Below are 22,541 nucleotides of genomic sequence, written 5' to 3' on the forward strand. Positions count from 1 at the left end.
TAGAGAGAGGGGGTGGAGGGGTAGAGAGAGGGGGTGGAGGGGTAGAGAGAGAGGGTGGAGGGGTAGAGAGAGGGGGTGGAGGGGTAGAGAGAGGGGGTGGAGGGGTAGAGAGAGAGGGTGGAGGGGTAGAGAGGGGGTGGAGGGGTAGAGAGGGTCTGGAGGGGTAGAGAGAGAGGGTGGAGGGGTAGAGAGAGGGGGTGGAGGGGTAGAGAGAGGGGGTGGAGGGGTAGAGAGAGAGGGTGGAGGGGTAGAGAGAGAGGGTGGAGGGGTAGAGAGGGGGTGGAGGGGTAGAGAGGGTCAGGAGGGGTAGAGAGAGAGGGTGGAGGGGTAGAGAGAGGGGGTGGAGGGGTAGAGAGAGGGGGTGGAGGGGTAGAGAGAGGGGGTGGAGGGGTAGAGAGAGAGGTTGGAGGGGTAGAGAGAGGTTGGAGGGGTAGAGAGGGGTTGGAGGGGTAGAGAGGGGGTGGAGGGGTAGAGAGAGAGGGTGGAGGGGTAGAGAGAGGGGGTGGAGGGGTAGAGAGTTGGTGGAGGGGTAGAGAGAGAGGGTCAAGGGGTAGAGAGCGGGTGGAGGGGTAGAGACAGGGGGTGGTGGGGTAGAGAGGGGGTGGAGGGGTAGAGAGAGGGGGTGGAGGGGTAGAGAGAGAGGGTGGAGGGGTAGAGAGAGAGGGTGGAGGGGTAGAGAGAGGGGGTGGAGGGGTAGAGAGAGGGGGTGGAGGGGTAGAGAGAGAGGGTGGAGGGGTAGAGAGAGAGGGTGGAGGGGTAGAGAGAGGGGGTGGAGGGGTAGAGAGAGAGGGTGGAGGGGTAGAGAGAGAGGGTCAAGGGGTAGAGAGCGGGTGGAGGGGTAGAGAGAGGGGGTGGAGGGGTAGAGAGAGGGTGGAGGGGTAGAGAGAGAGGGTGGAGGGGTAGAGAGAGAGGGTCAAGGGGTAGAGAGCGGGTGGAGGGGTAGAGAGAGAGGGTGGAGGGGTAGAGAGAGGGTGGAGGGGTAGAGAGAGAGGGTGGAGGGGCAGAGAGAGAGGGTGGAGGGGTAGAGAGAGAGGGTGGAGGGGTAGAGAGGGGGTGGAGGGGTAGAGAGAGAGGGTGGAGGGCTAGAGAGAGGGGGTGGAGGGGTAGAGAGGGTGGAGGGGTAGAGAGGGTGTGGAGGGGTAGAGAGAGGGGGTGGAGGGGTAGAGAGAGAGGGTGGAGGGGTAGAGAGAGGGGGAGGAGGGGTAGAGAGAGGGGGTGGAGGGGTAGAGAGAGAGGGTGGAGGGGTAGAGAGGCTGTGGAGGGGTAGAGAGAGAGGGTGGAGGGGTAGAGAGAGAGGGTGGAGGGGTAGAGAGAGAGGGTGGAGGGGTAGAGAGAGAGGGTGGAGGGGTAGAGGGGGTGGAGGGGTAGAGAGAGAGGGTGGAGGGGTAGAGAGAGGGGGTGGAGGGGTAGAGAGAGAGGGTGGAGGGGTAGAGAGGGGGTGGAGGGGTAGAGAGGGGGGTGGAGGGGTAGAGAGAGGGGGTGGAGGGGTAGAGAGAGGGGGTGGAGGGGTAGAGAGAGAGGGTGGAGGGGTAGAGAGGGGGTGGAGGGGTAGAGAGGGTCTGGAGGGGTAGAGAGAGAGGGTGGAGGGGTAGAGAGAGGGGGTGGAGGGGTAGAGAGAGGGGGTGGAGGGGTAGAGAGAGGTTGGAGGGGTAGAGAGGGGGTGGAGGGGTAGAGAGAGAGGGTGGAGGGGTAGAGAGAGGGGGTGGAGGGGTAGAGAGTGGGTGGAGGGGTAGAGAGAGAGGGTCAAGGGGTAGAGAGCGGGTGGAGGGGTAGAGACAGGGGGTGGTGGGGTAGAGAGAGGGGGTGGAGGGGTAGAGAGAGGGGGTGGAGGGGTAGAGAGAGAGGGTGGAGGGGTAGAGAGAGAGGGTGGAGGGGTAGAGAGAGGGGGTGGAGGGGTAGAGAGAGAGGGTGGAGGGGTAGAGAGAGAGGGTCAAGGGGTAGAGAGCGGGTGGAGGGGTAGAGAGAGGGGGTGGAGGGGTAGAGAGAGGGTGGAGGGGTAGAGAGAGAGGGTGGAGGGGTAGAGAGAGAGGGTCAAGGGGTAGAGAGCGGGTGGAGGGGTAGAGAGAGAGGGTGGAGGGGTAGAGAGAGGGTGGAGGGGTAGAGAGAGAGGGTGGAGGGGCAGAGAGAGGGGGTGGAGGGGTAGAGAGAGATGGTGGAGGGGTAGAGAGGGGGTGGAGGGGTAGAGAGAGAGGGTGGAGGGCTAGAGAGAGAGGGTGGAGGGGTAGAGAGAGGGGGTGGAGGGGTAGAGAGAGAGGGTGGAGGGGTAGAGAGAGAGGGTCAAGGGGTAGAGAGCGGGAGGAGGGGTAGAGAGAGGGGGTGGAGGGGTAGAGAGAGAGGGTGGAGGGGTAGAGAGGCTGTGGAGGGGTAGAGAGAGAGGGTGGAGGGGTAGAGAGAGAGGGTGGAGGGGTAGAGAGATAGGGTGGTGGGGTAGAGAGAGAGGGTGGAGGGGTAGAGAGAGAGGGTGGAGGGGTAGAGATGCACTTCCTCACAGCCTGTGGAAAATATCAGGGCATCAGAGAGAATTTCTATCAAAAATTCTCACAAATATGCCCTGAATTCAGAAATCTGACTGACAACCAAAAACTCCCATTCCTACTGGGGGAGGAGAGAAGCTGTGTAACACTGGCGGCACACTATGTTACAGCTTGCCATGAACAGAGGGACAACCAGTAAACTAAGACAAGAGTATATATAAACAAGGCGAAAATATATTTATAAACTCAGGGATATACCTGTTTATACACTGTATGAATGGAACCGCGTTTATGTGTTCAACCATAAATGTATTTTGATGCTTTGGCAACATAAGATGTACCTTATCATGCCAATAAAGCGATTTGTATTGTATTGTATTATTGTAGAGAGAGAGGGTGGAGGGGTAGAGAGGGGGGTGGAGGGGAAGAGAGAGGGGGTGGAGGGGTAGAGAGAGGGTGTGGAGGGGTAGAGAGAGAGGCTGGAGGGGTAGAGAGGGGGTGGAGGGGTAGAGAGGGGGGTGGAGGGGTAGAGAGAGGGGGTGGAGGGGTAGAGAGAGAGGGTGGAGGGGTAGAGAGGGGGTGGAGGGGTAGAGAGGGTGTGGAGGGGTAGAGAGAGAGGCTGGAGGGGTAGAGAGAGGGGGTGGAGGGGTAGAGAGAGGGGGTGGAGGGGTAGAGAGAGAGGGTGGAGGGTTAGAGAGAGGGGGTGGAGGGGTAGAGAGTGGGTGTGGAGGGGTAGAGAGAGAGGGTGGAGGGGTAGAGAGAGAGGGTCAAGGTGTAGAGAGAGGGTGGAGGGGTAGAGAGAGAGGGTGGAGGGGTAGAGAGAGAGGGTCAAGGGGTAGAGAGAGGGTGGAGGGGTAGAGAGAGGGTGTGGAGGGGTAGAGAGAGAGGGTGGAGGGGTAGAGAGAGAGGGTGGAGGGGTAGAGAGAGAGGGTCAAGGGGTAGAGGGGGTGGAGGGGTAGAGAGAGAGGGTGGAGGGGTAGAGAGAGGGGGTGGAGGGGTAGAGAGAGAGGGTGGAGGGGTAGAGAGGGGGTGGAGGGGTAGAGAGGGGGGTGGAGGGGTAGAGAGAGAGGGTGGAGGGGTAGAGAGGGGGTGGAGGGGTAAAGAGGGGGGTGGAGGGGTAGAGAGAGAGGGTGGAGGGGTAGAGAGAGGGGGTGGAGGGGTAGAGAGTGGGTGGAGGGGTAGAGAGAGGGGGTGAAGGGGTAGAGAGAGGGTGGCGGGGTAGAGAGAGGGGGTGGAGGGGTAGAGAGAGGGGGTGGAGGGGTAGAGAGAGGGTGGAGGGGTAGGGAGAGGGGGTGGAGGGGTAGAGAGAGGGGGTGGAGGGGTAGAGAGGGGGGTGGAGGGGTAGAGAGAGGGTGGAGGGGTAGAGAGAGAGGGTGGAGGGGTAGAGAGAGGGGGTGGAGGGGTAGAGAGGGGGGTGGAGGGGTAGAGAGGGGGGTGGAGGGGTAGAGAGGGGGTGGAGGGGTAGAGAGAGGGTGGAGGGGTAGAGAGTGGGAGTGGAGGGGTAGAGAGGGGGTGGAGGGGTAGAGAGGGGGTGGAGGGTAAGAGAGAGGGTGGAGGGGTAGAGAGAGGGTGGAGGGGTAGAGAGAGGGGGTGGAGGGGTAGAGAGAGGGGGTGGAGGGGTAGAGAGAGTGGGTGGGAGGGTGAAATAAAGAATAGATTTGCCTTTCTAATCTAGGCTTTATTAACTTAAAAATCCTGTAGCACATCTTTCAACACCCAGTCCCAACTAAAGGCTGGAAAGAACTGAATTTAAGATGGCCACCACAAATCACATGACATCAACTACCAATGAGATTACAGCATATATCCCAAGGCAGGAAACAAACAACCAATCACAATAATTCTTACTAAACATAAAGAATAATCACCACATTCACCCCTCCTTTTAAAATATACTCCAACCTAATAACCTTTACAATTTATAATTAATTATTTACAACTAAAACTATGCACAGACAAAATAAAACTATTCAACATGACACAATACTAAGTGAGCAACAACAAATAGTAACATTGCACATAAGTATTAAGTATCTCTCAACTAAAACAATATAATATAATATTTCAACAATTTTAAAACATTACTATCAATTTAAAAGTCCATTTTCAATCGGTCAACCGGATATCTTGTTCGTGTCGACCTTCTTAACCTTGGTGAAATTCCTTGCCCTCCCACACCAGGAGACACAGAAGTATCTTCTGCAGGAAGGCTATCCATATCCCGATTTTCAACGGTTTCCAGATTAGAAATCCCATCAGGAGGTAAACTGGGACGGTCATGAACATCCATCGAGGGCTGGCTAATAGAAGTATAATTATCTGCAGTCGGATTGGAAATATTCATAGTATCTGTAACAGCATCCACATTATCTGAATCATGACTATTGTTAATATCCTCAGAAGAGGGCTGGCCACCACAAGGAGCCAAGTCTTTAATTGAAACGGTACTTTCTTTCCCATCTTGGAATCGAATATGAGCATATTGGGAATTTGCCTCCAACAGCTCCACCTCCTCCACTAAAGGATCATATTTTGACAATCTAACATGGCGTCAAAGCAGCACAGGTCCCTGCATAGTAAGCCATGAAGGTACCAAATATCCCGTAGTAGATCTCCGCGGATAGTTAAAGAGCCTTTCATGGGGGGTCACATTAGTAGCCGTTGAAAGCAATGATCTAATGGAATGCAGGGCATCAGGCAGTACCATTTCCCACTGTGTATTCTTAAGGTTCCGGGATGTCAAAGCCAACATAACTGCCTTCCAGATCACCCCATTGTATCGTTCGCACTGTCCATTACCCTGGGGATTATACGGGGTAGTTCTGCTAGTAGAAATTCCCCGACTCTGAAGGTATTCCTTCAACTGGGAAGACATAAAAGAACTTTCCTGATCCGAATGGATATACGCAGGCATCCCAAAGATGACAAAAAGTTGAGTCAGACATTTGATAACTGTAGCAGCTGATACATCTGCACAAGGAAAAGCAAAAGGGAACCTTGAAAACTCATCCACAACAGTAAATATATATCGGTTTTGAGTAGTTGAAGGAAGAGGCCCCTTAAAATCGACGCTCAAACGTTCAAAAGGAGAAGTAGCCTTTATAAGATGAGCTCGTTGAGGCTTAAAGAAATTCGGTTTACACCGAGCACAGATAGAACATGATGAAGTCATCCGCTTGACGTCTTCAACTGAAAAGGGCAAATTCTTACTGCGTACGAAGTGTATCATCCCCGTAACCCCAGGATGGCATAAGGCATTGTGAAGATTAATAAGCGTATCTCCGTGAATCACAGAACAATAAGCCCTCGACAGCGCATCAGCAGCAACATTATCCTTCCCCGGACGATAAACTATATCAAAATGGTAACATGCCAACTCAATCCTCCACCTCATTATTTTATCATTCTTAATCTTTCCAAAATGTTTGACATCAAACATAAAGGACACAGACTTTTGATCAGTTACCAACGTAAAATGTCGCCCCGATAAATAATGTCTCCATTTACGCAGTGCTTCTACTATTGCATACGCCTCTTTCTCTATTGAAGAATGCCTTTTTTCACTATTGTTCAAGGTACGTGAGAAAAAGGCCACAGGTCTTCCATTTTGGTTCAGAGTAGCCCCAATTGCAAAATCAGAAGCGTCCGTCTCAATCACAAAAGGAACCTGCTCATCAATAGAATGCACAACTGCTCCAAGGATATCCTTTTTTTAAATTATCAAAACACGTCCTGGCCTCCCATGATAGAGGATATGTCGTAACCCGAATAAGAGGCCGGATCTTCTGTGAAAAATTTGCAATCCAATTAGAATAATAAGAAAACAGTCCAACAACTCGTTGCAAAGCCTTAGAATTAGTAGGACAAGGTAAATCAATCAATGGTCGCAGACGTTCTGGGTCTGGTTTAATCTTGTTTCCCGAGATAATGTACCCCAGTAGATTTACCTCAGTGGTCGAAAAGGTACACTTCTCTTTATTGAAAGTTAAACCAACTTTTTCCGCAGCTTGAAGGAATCTTTCTAAATTAGAATCATGCTCCACCCTTGATTTGCCACACACCGTGATGTCATCTAAGTATGAAAAGGTGTCAGAGAGAGAGTTATCACTTATAAAAGCATCCATTGCCCGTTGAAAACAAGCAACACCATTAGTAACACCAAATGGTATTCGGCAAAACTGATACAGCTTTCCACCAGCCTCAAAGGCCGTATATGGTTGATCCTTCTTAACAAAAGGAATCTGATGATAAGCACTCTTTAGGTCAATAGTGCTAAAAACCTTATACTGAGATACTTTATTGATAAGCTCATCAATCTTAGGCAAAGGGTACGCATCTAATTGAGTATACCTATTAATAGTTTGGGAATAGTCTATCACCATTCATTTCTTATGTCTCTCGTGTGACAACTACCTGTGCCAGCCAAGGCAAACAACTAGGTTCAATGATTCCTTCCAATAAGAGACGTTGAACTTCAGAATTAATAAATTCTCTATCCTGACTGCTATACCTTCTTGACTTGGTAGCAGTTGGCTTACAATCCGGCATCAAATTGGAAAAAAGTGATAATGGAGAAATGGATAAAGAGGTTAATCCACAAATAGATAAAGGTGGCTTAGTCCCTCCAAATGAAAGACTGAGAGACTCGTGTAACTGAAGCACATCATGACCAATCAAAATATCCGCACAGAGATTAGGCAAAACAGATAGGCATATATCAGTATACGTATTACCTAGAAGAATCAATTTCACAAGGCAACAACCAGCTACTTGTGAAGTGAGAGTCGTCTGAGCCATACACACCTGATAGGAAACAGGCGAAATTTTCAAATGCTTCTCCTTTGCAAACTGAAGACTTATAAAACTCTCGGTACTGCCCGTATCTATAAGGGCCTTCACTTCCAACCCATTAACTTGGGCCGTAACTATAGCTTTGTTTAGGCCATGAGCAAATGCAGCAGAAATTGATGCAATAAACGCCCTATCTAAAGGCTGAATAGTCACAGAGGAGGTAATTGAACCTGATGATTTACACACACATGCGTAATGACCTCTCTTGCCGCATTTACTACACACAGCCTCCCGAGCAGGACACTTCAGACGAAGGTGCCGGACGTTCCCACAAAAATAACACTTCTGAATCCTAGAGGCAACAGCCGCTGAAGTAGAAACTGTTTCAGAATCTAGTAAACCACTCCTATTAAGTCCACATAATTCCTTTTCATCCAGAACTGCCGAAACCACAGTCACAGGCCGATTAAAAAGAGCATAAGAATCCGAACTTCTCTGAGCCACATCCAATGTAGAAGCTTGCTCAAAAGCACTCTTAAGATCCAAAGTCTTATTTTCTAACAACCGCTGATGAATTGATCTAGACAGTAATCCATTAATAAAAGCATCCCGTACCGATTCTTCCTTATATTCTTCAGCTGTCACGGCCTTATAATTACAGTTAACACTAAGGCACCGAAGTGCTTGTAAATAAGTATCCAAAGATTCTCCCACCTGCTGCCTACGGGCAGATAGAAGGTGACGTGCAAATACCTCATTCTTTGGTTTAACAAAAATCTTTTCCAATGTAGAAATAGCCACTTCGTAAGTTTTACAGTCCAAAATATACTTATACACATCCGGAGCAATGTAGTTGATCAGCATATTCAGCTTATTTAGAGACTCTTGATCCAACACGCCCAAAAAGTTTTTTAATGTACAATACCAGTGTTTCCATTTATCATCCACTCCTGCAGAATTGGGGTCAGCATTGAATCGTTCTGGTTGAAGATATCGCTCCATTCTGACATAAAGTTAATAAATTGAAATAAAGAATAGATTTGCCTTTCTAATCTAGGCTTTATTAACTTAAAAATCCTGCAGCACATCTTTCAACACCCAGTCCCAACTAAAGGCTGGAAAGAACTGAATTTAAGATGGCCACCACAAATCACATGACATCAACTACCAATGAGATTACAGCATATATCCCAAGGCAGGAAACAAACAACCAATCACAATACTTCTTACTAAACATAAAGAATAATCACCACAGAGGGGTAGAGAGAGGGGGTGGAGGGGTAGAGAGAGGGGGTGGAGGGGTAGAGAGAGAGGGTGGAGGGGTAGAGAGAGGGGGTGGAGGGGTAGAGAGAGAGGGTGGAGGGGTAGAGAGAGGGGGTGGAGGGGTAGAGAGAGAGGGTGGAGGGGTAGAGAGAGGGGGTGGAGGGGTAGAGAGAGGGGGTGGAGGGGTAGAGAGAGGGGGTGGAGGGGTAGAGAGAGGGGGTGGAGGGGTAGAGAGAGGGGGTGGAGGGGTAGAGAGAGGGGGTGGAGGGGTAGAGTGTGGTGTATGTGCCTTTAAGAGCAATTATGGTGTATGTGCCTTTAAGAGCCCCAGGTGTGCGTAATGCCGGTAATTGCCACTTGGGCTATATAAGCCTGTGTATTGTGTATATCCTTTAGAAACCCCCCCCCCCCAGACTTGCTTAGTAAATACCTATGAACCAACTCCTGTCTTCAGTGTCTTTATCTACACACGGACACTACAGTGGCGACGAAGTGGAAACGGACTTACCTGCAATTCGGCAGCACCTCAAGGACATCGATTCCTCCAGCGTCCAGAAGACTCAAGGAAGTAAGAGAAACTGTGGTTTCACCAGCTGGCCAAGCTGATGACAGGTACTGCGCTAATCCTTCCTGGGCGTCAGGCTGGAGCTCCAGCGGCGGGCTCTACAGCTGAGACAGGCAGCGAAATCGGAGGCAAGCAATAACGGACTGGGAGGGTGCACTCGAGAGACGGCCGGCGTGGCAAGCAGGTCAGCGTTTAGACCTCCGTCGGGAACGAGTCTCCAACAGTGAATAAACAGAAACCACAGTAAAACAGCGTTGTTATCGGTAGCAGCGGCGGGAAAGCGCGGGAAGCGCCATATCGTTGCTACAGAGAGAAAAAAAAAAGCGCGGGAAGCACCATATCTTTTCTGAAATGCCTAAATCTGGTAATATTGAGGCTTTTGATGGCGAAATAGAAGATTGGACCATATACGTGGAAAGAGTAGAGGTTTATTGCACTGCAAATGGAATAACAGATGAAAAAAAAGCTTCAGTACTTCTGAACTTAATGGGCGCGAAGACATACGGGCTGTTACGAAATTTAATCACTCCAGCCAAACCAAAGGACAAGACTTTTAAAGAAATTGTTGATACCCTGCAGGAGCATTTAAACCCAACACCGCTGCTGATAGCGGAACAATTCAAGTTCTTCAAGAGAAATCAACACAAGAATGAAAGTAACGCTGATTACCTAAACGAATTAAGAAAGCTATCAAAGTACTGCCAATTCGGAGCAGGACTATCGGATTATCTTCGAGACAAATTTGTTTGCGGTCTCTTAAGTGAAGGAACACAAAAAAGACTGCTTTCTGAAAAAGATTTAACATTGGACAAAGCTTTCAGTATGGCTGTATCATACGAAGCAGCAGCAAAAGGAGCTGCAGAGATACAACAAGAGACACAGGACTTCGGCACCCATAAAATGACACAGGAGTTCGGAAGATGTTATCGCTGCGGCAGATCCACCCATAACCAGAGGGACTGCTGGTTCAAGGGCAAAGCATGCAGGCAATGTGGTAAGATTGGACACGTTGCACGGGTATGCCAATCTGGACAAAATAAATCCACTGACAGAAAACAAAAAATCAATAAAGAAAAGTACAGGAAGGTACAAATGATGACGGACAATAGCTCCGAAGACCAGAATAGCGATAGCGACTCCGGAAACAAGAGACTAAGCTATCTCAAATTACATAATGTACTTACCAAAGAGGATTACCAAACCATTTGGGTTACCCTCACAATAGCAGGGTCCCCAGTTAAAATGGAGCTAGATACAGGATCAGCTCTAACCGTAATAAATCGACGAGATTACGAGAGGCTATTTTCGCATATACCTCTAAAAGACACATCCATTATCTTAAAAACATATACAGGGCAGAAAGTCTACCCCAAAGGAAAAATAAGGGTGCCTGTGGTATACAACGGCAAAGAAATACAAAAGTTGTATTTATACATTCTACAAGATGGTGGTCCACCGTTGTTGGGACGTGAATGGATAAGGAAGATACGTTTAGACTGGCACTCCATTCAGGCACTGACGGTGACCAGTAAGGAAAAAAAACAATGATGACATCATACCTGAACGATTAAAAGACATCTTGGCCAACGCCAAAGAAGTGTTTCAAGAGAAACTAGGAACCTTGAAAGGCATCACCGCCTCAATAAAAGTGGAAGATACAGCAATTCCAAAATGTTTTAAGGCAAGACCGGTGCCATACGCAATACGTCCGGCAGTCGAGGCAGAGCTGAAGAATTTGGAAAAGGCAGGCGTATTATCCAAAATAGATTGGAGCGAATGGGCAACACCCATCGTTCCAGTCATGAAAAAAACATTGAAAAATAACTCTGAGGAACAGAAAAAAATTCACATCTGTGGGGACTTTAAGGTGACTGTAAACCCGATCCTTCACACGGTACAGTATCCTCTTCCGAGGATAGAAGATATTTTCGCCTCACTATCCGGAGGGAAACGTTTCACAAAAATTGACTTGGCACAGGCATATCTACAGATGGAGGTTGAGGAGACCTCTAAAAAGTATCTCACAATAAACACACACAAAGGCCTGTACCAGTACAATCGACTGGTTTTTGGAATAGCATCAGCTCCAGCTATCTGGCAAAGAGCTGTGGAGCAAGTCCTGCAAGGGATTCCGGGGACTCAATGCTACCTAGACGACATCCTTATAACAGGAGAAAATGACAACGAGCACCTTGCCAATTTGGAGCAGGTGCTCACTAGGCTGAAAGAACGGGGCCTACGAGCAAATCGCCCCAAGTGCGAATTTTTCCAAAATCAGATATCATATTGTGGCCACATAATTAATAAGGAAGGGTTGCATAAGTCACCTGAAAAAATTGAAGCAGTTATAAAAGCCCCAGCACCTGAAAATGTTTCACAATTAAGGTCATTCCTGGGATTAATAAATTACTATCATAAATTTTTACCGAACTTATCAACTATTCTACACCCTCTTAATGATCTTCTACAGACAGGAGTGATTTGGAAATGGAACGAAGACTGTAAACGTGCCTTCCATAAATGTAAAGACTTAATCACATCCGAGAAAATTTTGGCTCATTACAACCCATCACTACCAATCAGACTGGCGTGCGATGCATCCCCTTACGGCATAGGAGCGGTATTGTCCCATAGATTCCCTGATGGCTCGGAACGGCCGATAGCTTTTGCGTCACGCTCATTGAACTCAGCTGAGTGTAACTATGCCCAGATAGACAGGGAAGCACTCAGCCTGGTATGGGGAGTGAAGAAATTCAACCATTACCTACACGGACAAAAATTTACCTTGCTGACTGACCATCAACCCCTCATCTCCATAGTCAACCCTAAAAAAGGTGTCCCCATTATGACGGCACAAAGACTACAGAGGTGGTCCCTTTTTCTAGGGGCACACCAATACAACATTGAATACAAAGGGTCAAAACAGCATGGGAATGCTGACGGTTTATCACGCCTACCGTTGCCAACGATAGAAGAGGCACCTACAGTAGACCCAGTAGAGATATTCCACTCTACCATAGTGGAATGTCTACCGGTGACAAATTCTGCCATTGAAAGGGAGACAAGAAATGACCCTACTCTCTCACGGGTCTACGATTTAACAGTGAAGGGATGGCCAGCACATGGCGAACCACTGTTGCCAGCATTCTCGCAAAGAAGAGAACAGCTGTCAGTGTGCCGAGGAACCTTGATGTGTGGATCCAGAGTGGTGATTCCACCCAAACTCCAGGATAAAGTGCTAAAGGAGCTTCACGAGGGGCATCTGGGTGGAGTGAAAATGAAGAACCTAGCTAGGGCGTTTGTATGGTGGCCAGGTATCGATGGAGACATCGAAGACATGACCAAGAGCTGCCTAGGATACCAGAAGGTCCAAAATGCTCCGCCACAGGCCCTTCTACATCCATGGGAGTGGCCCTCATCTCCCTGGCAAAGGGTGCACATCAACTTTGCTGGCCCATTTATGGACTCAATGTTCTTAATCGCAGTTGATGCACACTCCAAGTGGCCGGAGGTAATAAAGATGTCCTCCACCACCACGGAAAAAACCATCACAGTATTAAGGACCATATTTGCCAGGAATGGGCTGCCGGAGCAGATATGTTCTGATAATGGACCGCAATTTGTGTCCGAAGAATTCAGAAAGTTCTTAAAGAACAATGGGGTAAAGCACTACACGTCCGCCCCATACCATCCCGCCACCAATGGATTGGCTGACAGGTTTGTCCAGACCTTCAAGAAGGCCATCAAGGCCATGGGTAATGAAGACATAAAACTTCAGCACAAGGTGGATAACTTCTTATTTGCATATAGGAATGCAACGCATATGGTTACTAACCAAACTCCCGCCATGATGTTCTACAATAGAAACCTAAGATGCCGGCTGGATTTGGTCAAGCCCAACATCCGAAGGGACGTGGAGAACCGGCAGTTTCAGGGCATGAATGAAAGGCCGACTAGGGCCTTCCAGATAGGCCAACCGGTTTTGGCCCGGGACTACCGTACCGAGAAATGGCAGCCTGGAACTATCTGCACACGATTAGGACCACTGATGTATACCGTGGACATCGGAGACAGCATAATAAGGCGCCATGCTGACCAAATCATCAAGTCATCCGAAAAGGGACAACCTACACCACCACTCTATACATCTAACGATGAAGTAGAGATACCCATATCTACCTCCGATCCGGTGATACTGGAGCCCGATGAACCCGACACTGGCCTTCAAGCCGAATCAGCCTTGCCAGAAGAACCTACTACACCACCAGAAACTACTACACCCCCGAGGCGTTATCCGGACTGAGTGAGGAAGCCTCCTGAGAGACTAACTTATAATTAATTAATACAGCAATGTATATTATTTTGCATATAACATGTAATTAATAATTACTTAAAATATGATGTACTAGTTAGCTAGAAGGGGAGGAATTGTGGTGTATGTGCCTTTAAGAGCAATTATGGTGTATGTGCCTTTAAGAGCCCCAGGTGTGCGTAATGCCGGTAATTGCCACTTGGGCTATATAAGCCTGTGTATTGTGTATATCCTTTAGAAACCCCCCCCCCCCCAGACTTGCTTAGTAAATACCTATGAACCAACTCCTGTCTTCAGTGTCTTTATCTACACATGGACACTACATAGAGAGAGGGGGTGGAGGGGTAGAGAGAGGGGGTGGAGGGGTAGAGAGAGAGGGTGGAGGGGTAGAGAGAGGGGGTGGAGGGGTAGAGAGAGAGGGTGGAGGGGTAGAGAGAGGGGGTGGAGGGGTAGAGAGGGGGTGGGGAGGGGTAGAGAGAGGGTGGAGAGGTAGAGAGGGGGTGGAGGGGTAGAGAGAGGGAGTGGAGGGGTTGAGGGGGTGGAGGGGTAGAGAGAGGGGGTGGAGGGGTAGAGAGGGGTAGAGGGGGGTGGAGGGGTAGAGAGAGAGGGTGGAGGGTAGAGGGGGTGGAGGGGTTGAGAGAGGGGGTGGAGGGGTAGAGAGAGTGGGTGGAGGTGTAGAGAGTGGGTGGAGGGTGGAGGGGTAGAGAGAGAGGGTGGAGGGGTAGAGAGAGGGGGTGGGGAGGGGTAGAGAGAGGGGGTGGAGGGGTAGAGAGAGGGGGTGGAGAGGTCGAGAGAAGGTGTGGAGGAGTCGAGAGAGAGGGTGGAGGGGTAAAGAGTGGGTGTGGAGGGGTAGAGAGTGGGTGGAGGGATCGAGAGAGGGGGCGGAGAGGTCGAGAGAAGGTGTGGAGGGGTCGAGAGAGAGGGTGGAGGGGTAGAGAGTGGGGATGGAGGGGTAGAGAGTGGTAGAGAGTACTAACACTACTAACAATAACCAGCCCCAGGACAGTGACAGCGTAACACAAAGAATTCGACCCAACACAATCGTCACTAAGCAAAAGGAAAAATATCTGTCATGCTGGGCAGAAACAACAAAAACCCAAAACAAACTCAATTGCTACTTGGTCCTAAACAGACAATACAACATGGCTGATTACCTGACCATGGTAAAGGATAGCAAACTGAGAAAAACCTTGACAATGTACAGACTTAGTGAACATAGCCTGCCGATCGAAAAAGGTAGACACAGGCAGACCCGGCTACCAAGAGAGGACAGGATATGCTCTCACTGCAGTCAGGGAGTGGTGGAGACAGAGATGCACTTCCTCACAGCTTGTAGAAAATATCAGGGCATAAGGGAGAATTTCTACCCAAAATTCACAAAAATATGCCCGGAATTCAGAAATTTGAATGACGACCAAAAACTCCCATACCTACTAGGGGAAGAGAGAAATTGTGTAACCTTAGTGGCACACTATGTTACAGCTTGCCATAAACAGAGGGACAACCACTAAATATAAGAAAAGAGTATATACAAATTATATGAATGTATATTTATACACTCAGGGATATATCTGTTTATACACTGTATGGATAGATCTATATTTATGTATTCAACCATGAATGTTTTTCGATGCTTTGGCAACATAAGATGTACCTTGTCATGCCAATAAAGCGATTTGAATTGAATTGAATTGAATTGAATTGAATTGGGTGGCAGAATAGAGAGGGGGGTGGAGGGGTCGAGGGTGGTGGAGGTGTAGAGAGAGGGGGTGGAGGGGTAGAGAGAGGGGGTGGAGGGGTAGAGAGTGGGAGTGGAGGGGTAGAGAGAGAGGGTGGAGGGGTAGAGAGAGTGGGTGGGAGGGGTAGAGAGTGCGTGGAGGGATAGAGAGGGGGCGTGGAGGGGTAGAGAGTGGGTGAAGAGGTAGAGAGAGTGGGTGGAGGGGTAGAGAGAGAGGGTGGAGGGGGAGAGAGTGTGGGTGGAGAGGTAGAGAGAGTGGGTGGAGGGGTAGAGAGAGTGGGTGGGAGGGGTAGAGAGTGGGTGGAGGGGTAGAGGGGGGCGTGGAGGGGTAGAGAGTGGGAGTGGAGGGGTAGAGAGAGAGGGTGGAGGGGTAGAGAGAGTGGGTGGGAGGGGTAGAGAGTGCGTGGAGGGATAGAGAGGGGGCGTGGAGGGGTAGAAAGTGGGTGGAGAGGTAGAGAGAGTGGGTGGAGGGGTAGAGAGAGAGGGTGGAGGGGGAGAGAGTGTGGGTGGAGAGGTAGAGAGAGTGGGTGGAGGGGTAGAGAGAGAGGGTGGAGGGGGAGAGAGTGTGGGTGGAGAGGTAGAGAGAGAGGGTGGAGGGGGAGAGAGTGTGGGTGGAGAGGTAGAGAGAGTGGGTGGAGGGGTAGAGAGAGAGGGTGGAGGGGGAGAGAGTGTGGGTGGAGAGGTAGAGAGAGAGGGTGGAGGGGTAGAGAGGGGGCGTGGAGGGGTAGGGAGTGGGTGGAGGGGTAGAGAGTGGGGGTGGAGGGGTAGAGAACGGGGGTGGAGGGGTAGGGAGTGGGTGGAGGGGTAGAGAGGGGGCGTGGAGGGGTAGAGAGTGGGTGGAGGGGTAGAGAGAGGGGGTGGAGGGGTAGAGAGGGGGCGTGGAGGGGTAGAGAGTGGGTGGGAGGGGTAGAGAGTGGGTGGAGGGGTAGAGAGGGGGCGTGGAGGGGTAGAGAGTGGGAGTGGAGGGGTAGAGAGAGAGGGTGGAGGGGTAGAGAGAGTGGGTGGGAGGGGTAGAGAGTGGGTGGAGGGATAGAGAGGGGGCGTGGAGGGGTAGAGAGTGGGTGGAGAGGTAGAGAGAGTGGGTGGAGGGGTAGAGAGAGAGGGTGGTGGGGGAGAGAGTGTGGGTGGAGAGGTAGAGAGAGTGGGTGGAGGGGTAGAGAGAGAGGGTGGTCCTTGTGTTCCAGCAAAGATCCAAACATCAGGGACCCAAAATAAATTTCACACTAGGAACAACCAAAATTGAACAAACCACCAACTACACATACTTGGGCTTAAAAATCAGTTCTACGGGAAACTTCAAACTGGCTGTGAATGAACTGAAAGAGAAAGCAAGAAGGGCTTTCTATGCCATTAAAAAATCAATCCAAATAGAAATCCCAATTAGCATTTGGCTAAAAATTTTCAAATCAGTAATTGAACCAATTGCGCTCTATGGCAGTGAGGTATGGGGACCGCTAACACAACAAGAATTTGCAAAATGGGACAAACACCCAATTGAGATCCTACATGCAGAATTCTGTAAAAGTATCCTCCGGACTCAAAGGAAAACAGTAAACAATGCATGCAGGGCGGAACTAGGCCAATATCCATTAATAATCACTATCCAAAAAAGAGCCACCAAATTTTGGAATCACCTACAAATGAGCAACCCCCAATGCTATCACTACGGCGCCCTGAAATGCCAAGAGCTGACCATAAAGAAGAATACCCTCAGTCAATTAGTCCTGGGACTCAGTGAAGTAACTACTAACACTACTAACAATAACCAGCCCCAGGACAGTGACAGCATAACACAAAGAATTCGACCCAACACAATCGTCGCTAAGCAAAAGGAAAAATATCTGACATATTGGGCAGAAACAACAAAAACCCAAAGCAAACTCAATTGCTACCTGGCCCTAAACAGACAATACAACATAGCTGATTACCTGACCATGGTAAAGGATAACAAACTGAGAAGAGCCTTGACAAGGTATAGACTTAGCGAACATAGCCTAGCGATCGAAAAAGGCAGACACGGGCAGACCAGGCTGCCAAGAGAGGACAGGATATGCTCTCACTGCAGTCAGGGAGTAGTGGAGACAGAGATGCGCTTCCTCACAGCCTGTGGAAAATATCAGGGCATCAGGGAGAATTTCTACCAAAAATTCTCACAAATATGCCCTGAATTCAGAAATCTGAATGACAACCAAAAACTCCCATACCTACTGGGGGAGGAGAGAAGCTGTATAACACTGGCGGCACACTATGTTACACCTTGCCATGAACAGAGGGACAACCAGTAAACTAAGAAAAGAGTATATATAAATAATGCGAATGTATATTTATACACTCAGGGATATACCTGTTTATACACTGTATGAATAGAACTGCGTTTATGTGTTCAACCATAAATGTATTTTGATGCTTTGGCAACATAAGATGTACCTTATCATGCCAATAAAGCGATTTGAATTGAATTGAATTGAGAGTGGGTGGAGGGGTAGAGAGAGAGGGTGGAGGGGGAGAGAGTGTGGGTGGAGAGGTAGAGAGAGAGGGTGGAGGGGGAGAGAGTGTGGGTGGAGAGGTAGAGAGAGAGGGTGGAGGGGTAGAGAGGGGGCGTGGAGGGGTAGAGAGTGGGTGGAGGGGTAGAGAGTGGGGGTGGAGGGGTAGAGAGCGGGGGTGGAGAGGTAGGGAGTGGGTGGAGGGGTAGAGAGGGGGCGTGGAGGGGTAGAGAGTGGGTGGAGGGGTAGAGAGCGGGGGTGGAGGGGTAGAGAGGGGGCGGAGGGGGTAGAGAGAGGGGGTGGAGGGGTAGAGAGAGTGGGTGGAGGGGTAGAGAGAGTGGGTGGAGGGGTTGAGAGGGGGCGTGGAGGGGTAGAGAGAGGGGGTGGAGGGGTTGAGAGGGGGCGTGGAGGGGTAGAGAGAGTGGGCGGAGGGGTAGAGAGAGTGGGTGGAGGGGTAGAGGGGGGTGGAGGGGTAGAGAGAGGGGGTGGAGGGGTAGAGAGTGGGTGGAGGGGTTGAGAGGGGGCGTGGAGGGGTAGAGAGAGTGGGCGGAGGGGTAGAGAGAGTGGGTGGAGGGGTTGAGGGGGGTGGAGGGGTAGAGAGAGGTCGGGGGGAGGTGGAGAGCGATGGGGTGGTAGAGAAAGGCCAGGGGGAGGTAGAGAAAGGTCAGGGGGAGGTAGAGAAAGGTCGGGGGGAGGTGGAGAGCGATGGGGTGGTAGAGAAAGGTCGGGGGAGGTGGAGAGTGATGGGGTGGTAGAGAAAGGTCGGGGGAAGGTAGCGAAAGGTCGGGGGGAGGTAGAGAGCGATGGGGTGGTAGAGAAAGGCCGGGGGGAGGTAGAGAAAGGTCGGGGGGAGGTAGAGAAAGGTCGGGGGAAGGTGGAGAGCCATGGGGTGGTAGAGAAAGGTCGGGGGAGGTGGAGAGTGATGGGGTGGTAGAGAAAGGTCAGGGGAAGGTAGCGAAAGGTCGGGGGGAGGTAGAGAGCGATGGGGTGGTAGAGAAAGGTCGGGGGGGTGGAGAGCGATGGGGTGGTCGAGAAAGGCCGGGGGGAGGTGGAGAGCGATGGGGTGGTAGAGAAAGGTCAGGGGGAGGTAGAGAAAGGTCGGGGGAGGTGGAGAGCGATGGGGTGGTAGAGAAAGGTCGGGGGGAGGTAGAGAAAGGTCGGTGGAGGTAGAGAGCGATGGGGTGGTAGAGAAAGGCCGGGGGGAGGTGGAGAGCGATGGGGTGGTAGAGAAAGGCCGGGGGGAGGTGGAGAGCGATGGGGTGGTAGAGAAAGGCCGGGGGGAGGTGGAGAGCGATGGGGTGGTAGAGAAAGTTCGGGGGGAGGTAGAGAAAGGTCGGGCGGAAGTGGAGAGCGATGGGGTGGTAGAGAAAGGTCGGGGGGAGGTAGAGAAAGGTCAGGGGGAGGTGGAGAGCAATGGGGTGGTAGAGAAAGGCCGGGGGAAGGTGGAGAGCGATGGGGTGGTAGAGAAAGGCCGGGGGGAGGTGGAGCTCACCATCGGCGAACATGTGAAAGCTAATCCCACAGCTTCGGCTGATGTTGCAAAGAAGCAGCAGGTAGCACCTTTCCCGACCACCATACGTCCCAAAGTGCTTTACAGCCAATGAAGTACTTTTTGAAGTGGAGTCACTGTTGTGATGTAGGAAACGCTGCAGCCAATTTGCGCACAGCAAGCTCCCACAAACAGCAATGTGATAATGAGCAGATAATCTGCTTTTTAGTGATGTTGATTGAGTGATAAATATTGGGTACGACCCCAGGGATAACTCCCCTGCTCTTCTTCAAAATAGTGCCATAGGATCTTTTATGTCCACCTGAGATGGCAGATGGGGGCCTCAGTTGAATGTTTCATCCGAAAGACGGCACCTCCGACAGTGCAGCACTCCCTCAGTACTGCACTGGAGTGTCAGCCTGGATTCTTGTGCTCAAGTCTCTGGAGTGGGACTGGAACCCACTTCTGACTCAGGGTGCTACCCACTGAGCCACAGCTGACACTGATGAGGAGGAGGTGGGGCCAAGGGTGGATCCTTGCGGGCATTCACTAGGTGATGGGCTGAGAAGCAATTACTGGAGATGCTGTGGCTACAACTGGATAGGTAGGAGTGGAAACAAGAAAAGATCTGGACAGGGATAGAGAGTATTTGGAAGAGGGTGGTGTGATCAACTGTATTGAAGGCTGCAGAGTTGTAATACAATGTTACTCTATATTATAAGCTTTTCTTTTTTAAGATCTAAAGAAATATGTTTAAAGCCCTGCAAATCTCTTTTGGACTTAGCCCAAGTATATGCATATTATTTACAGCACAGAAACAGGCCATTCGGCCCAACTGGTCCATGCTGGTGTTTATGCTCCACACCAGCCTCCTCCCACCCCTCGTCATCTCACTCTATCAGCATATCCTCTATTCCTTTCTCCCTCATGTACTTATCTAGCTTCCCCTTAAATGCATCTATGCTATTCACCTCAACCACTCCCTGTGGTAGCGAGTTCCACATTCTCACCACTCTCTGGGTGAAGAAGTTTCTCCTGAATTCCCTATTGGATTTATTAGTGACTGTCTTATGTTTATGGCCCCTAGTTCTGGTCTCCCTCACAATTGGAAACATCTTCTCCACGTCACCCCTCAGTTTTTTCTTGAACCATAAAGTTGAGAATTAATATTAGTTCATTTTTTTTTAATAGAATTGCCCATAACCTTCCCTGAAGAAGTAAAAAATGAAGACAAGGTATTTCCACTCAGAGAGTTGTCGGGATCTGGGACGCTCGACCTGAAAAGGTGATGGAAGCTGATTCCATCAATAATTTTAAAACAGAATTGGATCGGCACTTGAGGATGAACAACTTACAGGGTTACGGACAAAAAGCGGGGGTGTGGGACTAAACACGACTGCTCTTTCAAAGAGCCGGCACAGGCACGACGGGCCGAATGGCCTCCTTCTGTGCTGTAAGTTTCTGTGATTAATTTTCTGTAAACTTATTGGAAAGGCTTGACGCCCCCCCCCCCCCACCCCCCGAATTGCAATAGATATCTGAAGTTGATTTTTTTTCAAGATTTCAACTGATCAAATGAGTTTCTGTGCGTCACAGGATACACAAGTATGGTTTCAGTAGGATTATTTCACAGGGAGCACTCGACCAGGAAACCTTATCGTGAGGACAACATGAGATATCACCCCGCAGGTAACAAAACGATAACTGTCTACGAGTACAGCCAAGACAAAGGTGGCTCCTATAGGCTTAAAGACTACTAATGCCCAAAAATAGGCAAGCAAAAACTATAATCACTAGGAACAGACACCTTACCATTACACTTTCAAAATGATGATGGGAGAACTCCTGAAATTAAATGTGCAGCTTTACTTTTATGATTGTGCGTCGAGGTATGTATAATATTTTTTAATGATTTAGTTACCCAAATAAACTCAGTTGTTCTCCTACCCCCGCGTACACACACACAAACGCCCGTGTAGATGACACGGGCAATGATAATTCTTTGGGTGGAAAAGTAAAGTTGAATTAATTTAAATGAATAAAATTCGCACTCACCGGGGAGGTGCAGGAAGCCAGAGTACAAGAGCCCGGTGTACAGGATCAGGACAGGGGCAGCACGGCTCCAGCCCCGGCTCTTGCCCGCGGTCAGCTCGGTCTTCATGGCCAGCACAAGCACTCTGAGTTTAACAAGAGGATCCCCGCTTGTCCTTATATCACTGGCAGCAGGGTCTTTTCCTGTCAGTGCTGCCTGCTCCCACTGTTATCTGGTTACCTTTGATAAGTGTGTCTTTAATAGATTAAAAAGTCGTTTTTTTATATATATATAAATAAATGGCTATTCCTATTCTGACAGAAATAACCAGCAAGGGCTGTCTCGGGTGGTGACCTTTACTGACTTCTGGATTTTTGCAAAGTCATTTCCATTTCGCTATTAATTGCTACTGTTATATTCAGCCGTTGTTATTTTAGGGTGAAAGGATTACGAACTAATGCTTGTAGTCTATTCAATATCAATATATCATATTTATTCAAGTATTGGGACTACCCCAATATCAATATTCCATTTTACTTATTCAAGTATTGGGACTACCCCAGTATCAATACTGTATACCATCTTATGATTGACACCGTTCCCATTGCTAATGCTGTATATATAGATAGCAGGGTGGAGAGGAAATGGTCAAAGCCCAGGGAGCTGTGACATTGCCCACCACAAGGATTCCAGCTAATCGAAAGGAGGGTCGTTCGCACATGTGGAGCTGGGAGTTGGCCAAGTACAGATAAACATTTTATTTAAAGGGACACCGCCTTGGTAAAAAAGTTTTTAAGCTAGACTATATTGAGGTGGGGAAAACAAGAAGATGACCGGGATCAATCTTGTTTTGATGATTTCACCCCCAGTGTTGCCATACATTATAATTACAGTGTATATAATTACACTGTAATTACATCCTCCCACCAGTGATGGCACTGCAGTGTTTCCACGGGCAGGAGCGTGTAATTACAGTGTGATAAGTTTACATAGGCTGCCTGCATTATAAATGTGGCCATACGAATTTATAATGATAATTGTCAGGAGTGTGTGTAGATACAAGATTTTGCTATATAATGAGTCTGCACTGTAAATTATTGTGTCTGTTCCTCATTTACATGCATTTTTTTACTTCTCCATTGCACAAGTTTCTAATAATTTTACCACCCTTCCAAAATGTATATATTTAGATGAAAAACTGTTTGCAAATTTCTCAATTTATTTGTATTATGGACTGCAGTGCCCAATACTGTAAATTTATCTTTTGAAGCTTTCTAAAAAAACAAGAAATTGTGATGAAGACTTTTCTCCCCTCCTTTTTTGCCCGTCATGAGCCTCTTGCACCAGATAAACCATTAAAATTGTATTAACTTTACAACAACAACCTACATTTA

At 49.3% G+C, this 22,541-nt stretch overlaps 1 protein-coding gene across 1 annotated transcript in view; it reads right to left on the bottom strand.

Moving 5' to 3' along the window:
* The window catches only part of susd1 (sushi domain containing 1), a 296,951-nt gene extending 275,208 nt beyond the window's left edge, over positions 1–21,743 (bottom strand). The window contains exon 1 of the mRNA XM_085984560.1: positions 21,171–21,743. Coding sequence (XP_085840686.1) covers positions 21,171–21,276 — 106 coding nt within the window. The 5' untranslated portion in view covers positions 21,277–21,743. The remainder of the gene's footprint in view (positions 1–21,170) is intronic.
* Between the last annotated feature and the right edge of the window lie 798 nt (positions 21,744–22,541).

Source organism: Somniosus microcephalus, chromosome 1, assembly GCF_052327205.1.
Source record: "Somniosus microcephalus isolate GS21.2 chromosome 1, FLI_Smic_1.0, whole genome shotgun sequence".
In the NCBI taxonomy this organism is placed as follows: Eukaryota; Metazoa; Chordata; class Chondrichthyes; order Squaliformes; family Somniosidae; genus Somniosus; species Somniosus microcephalus.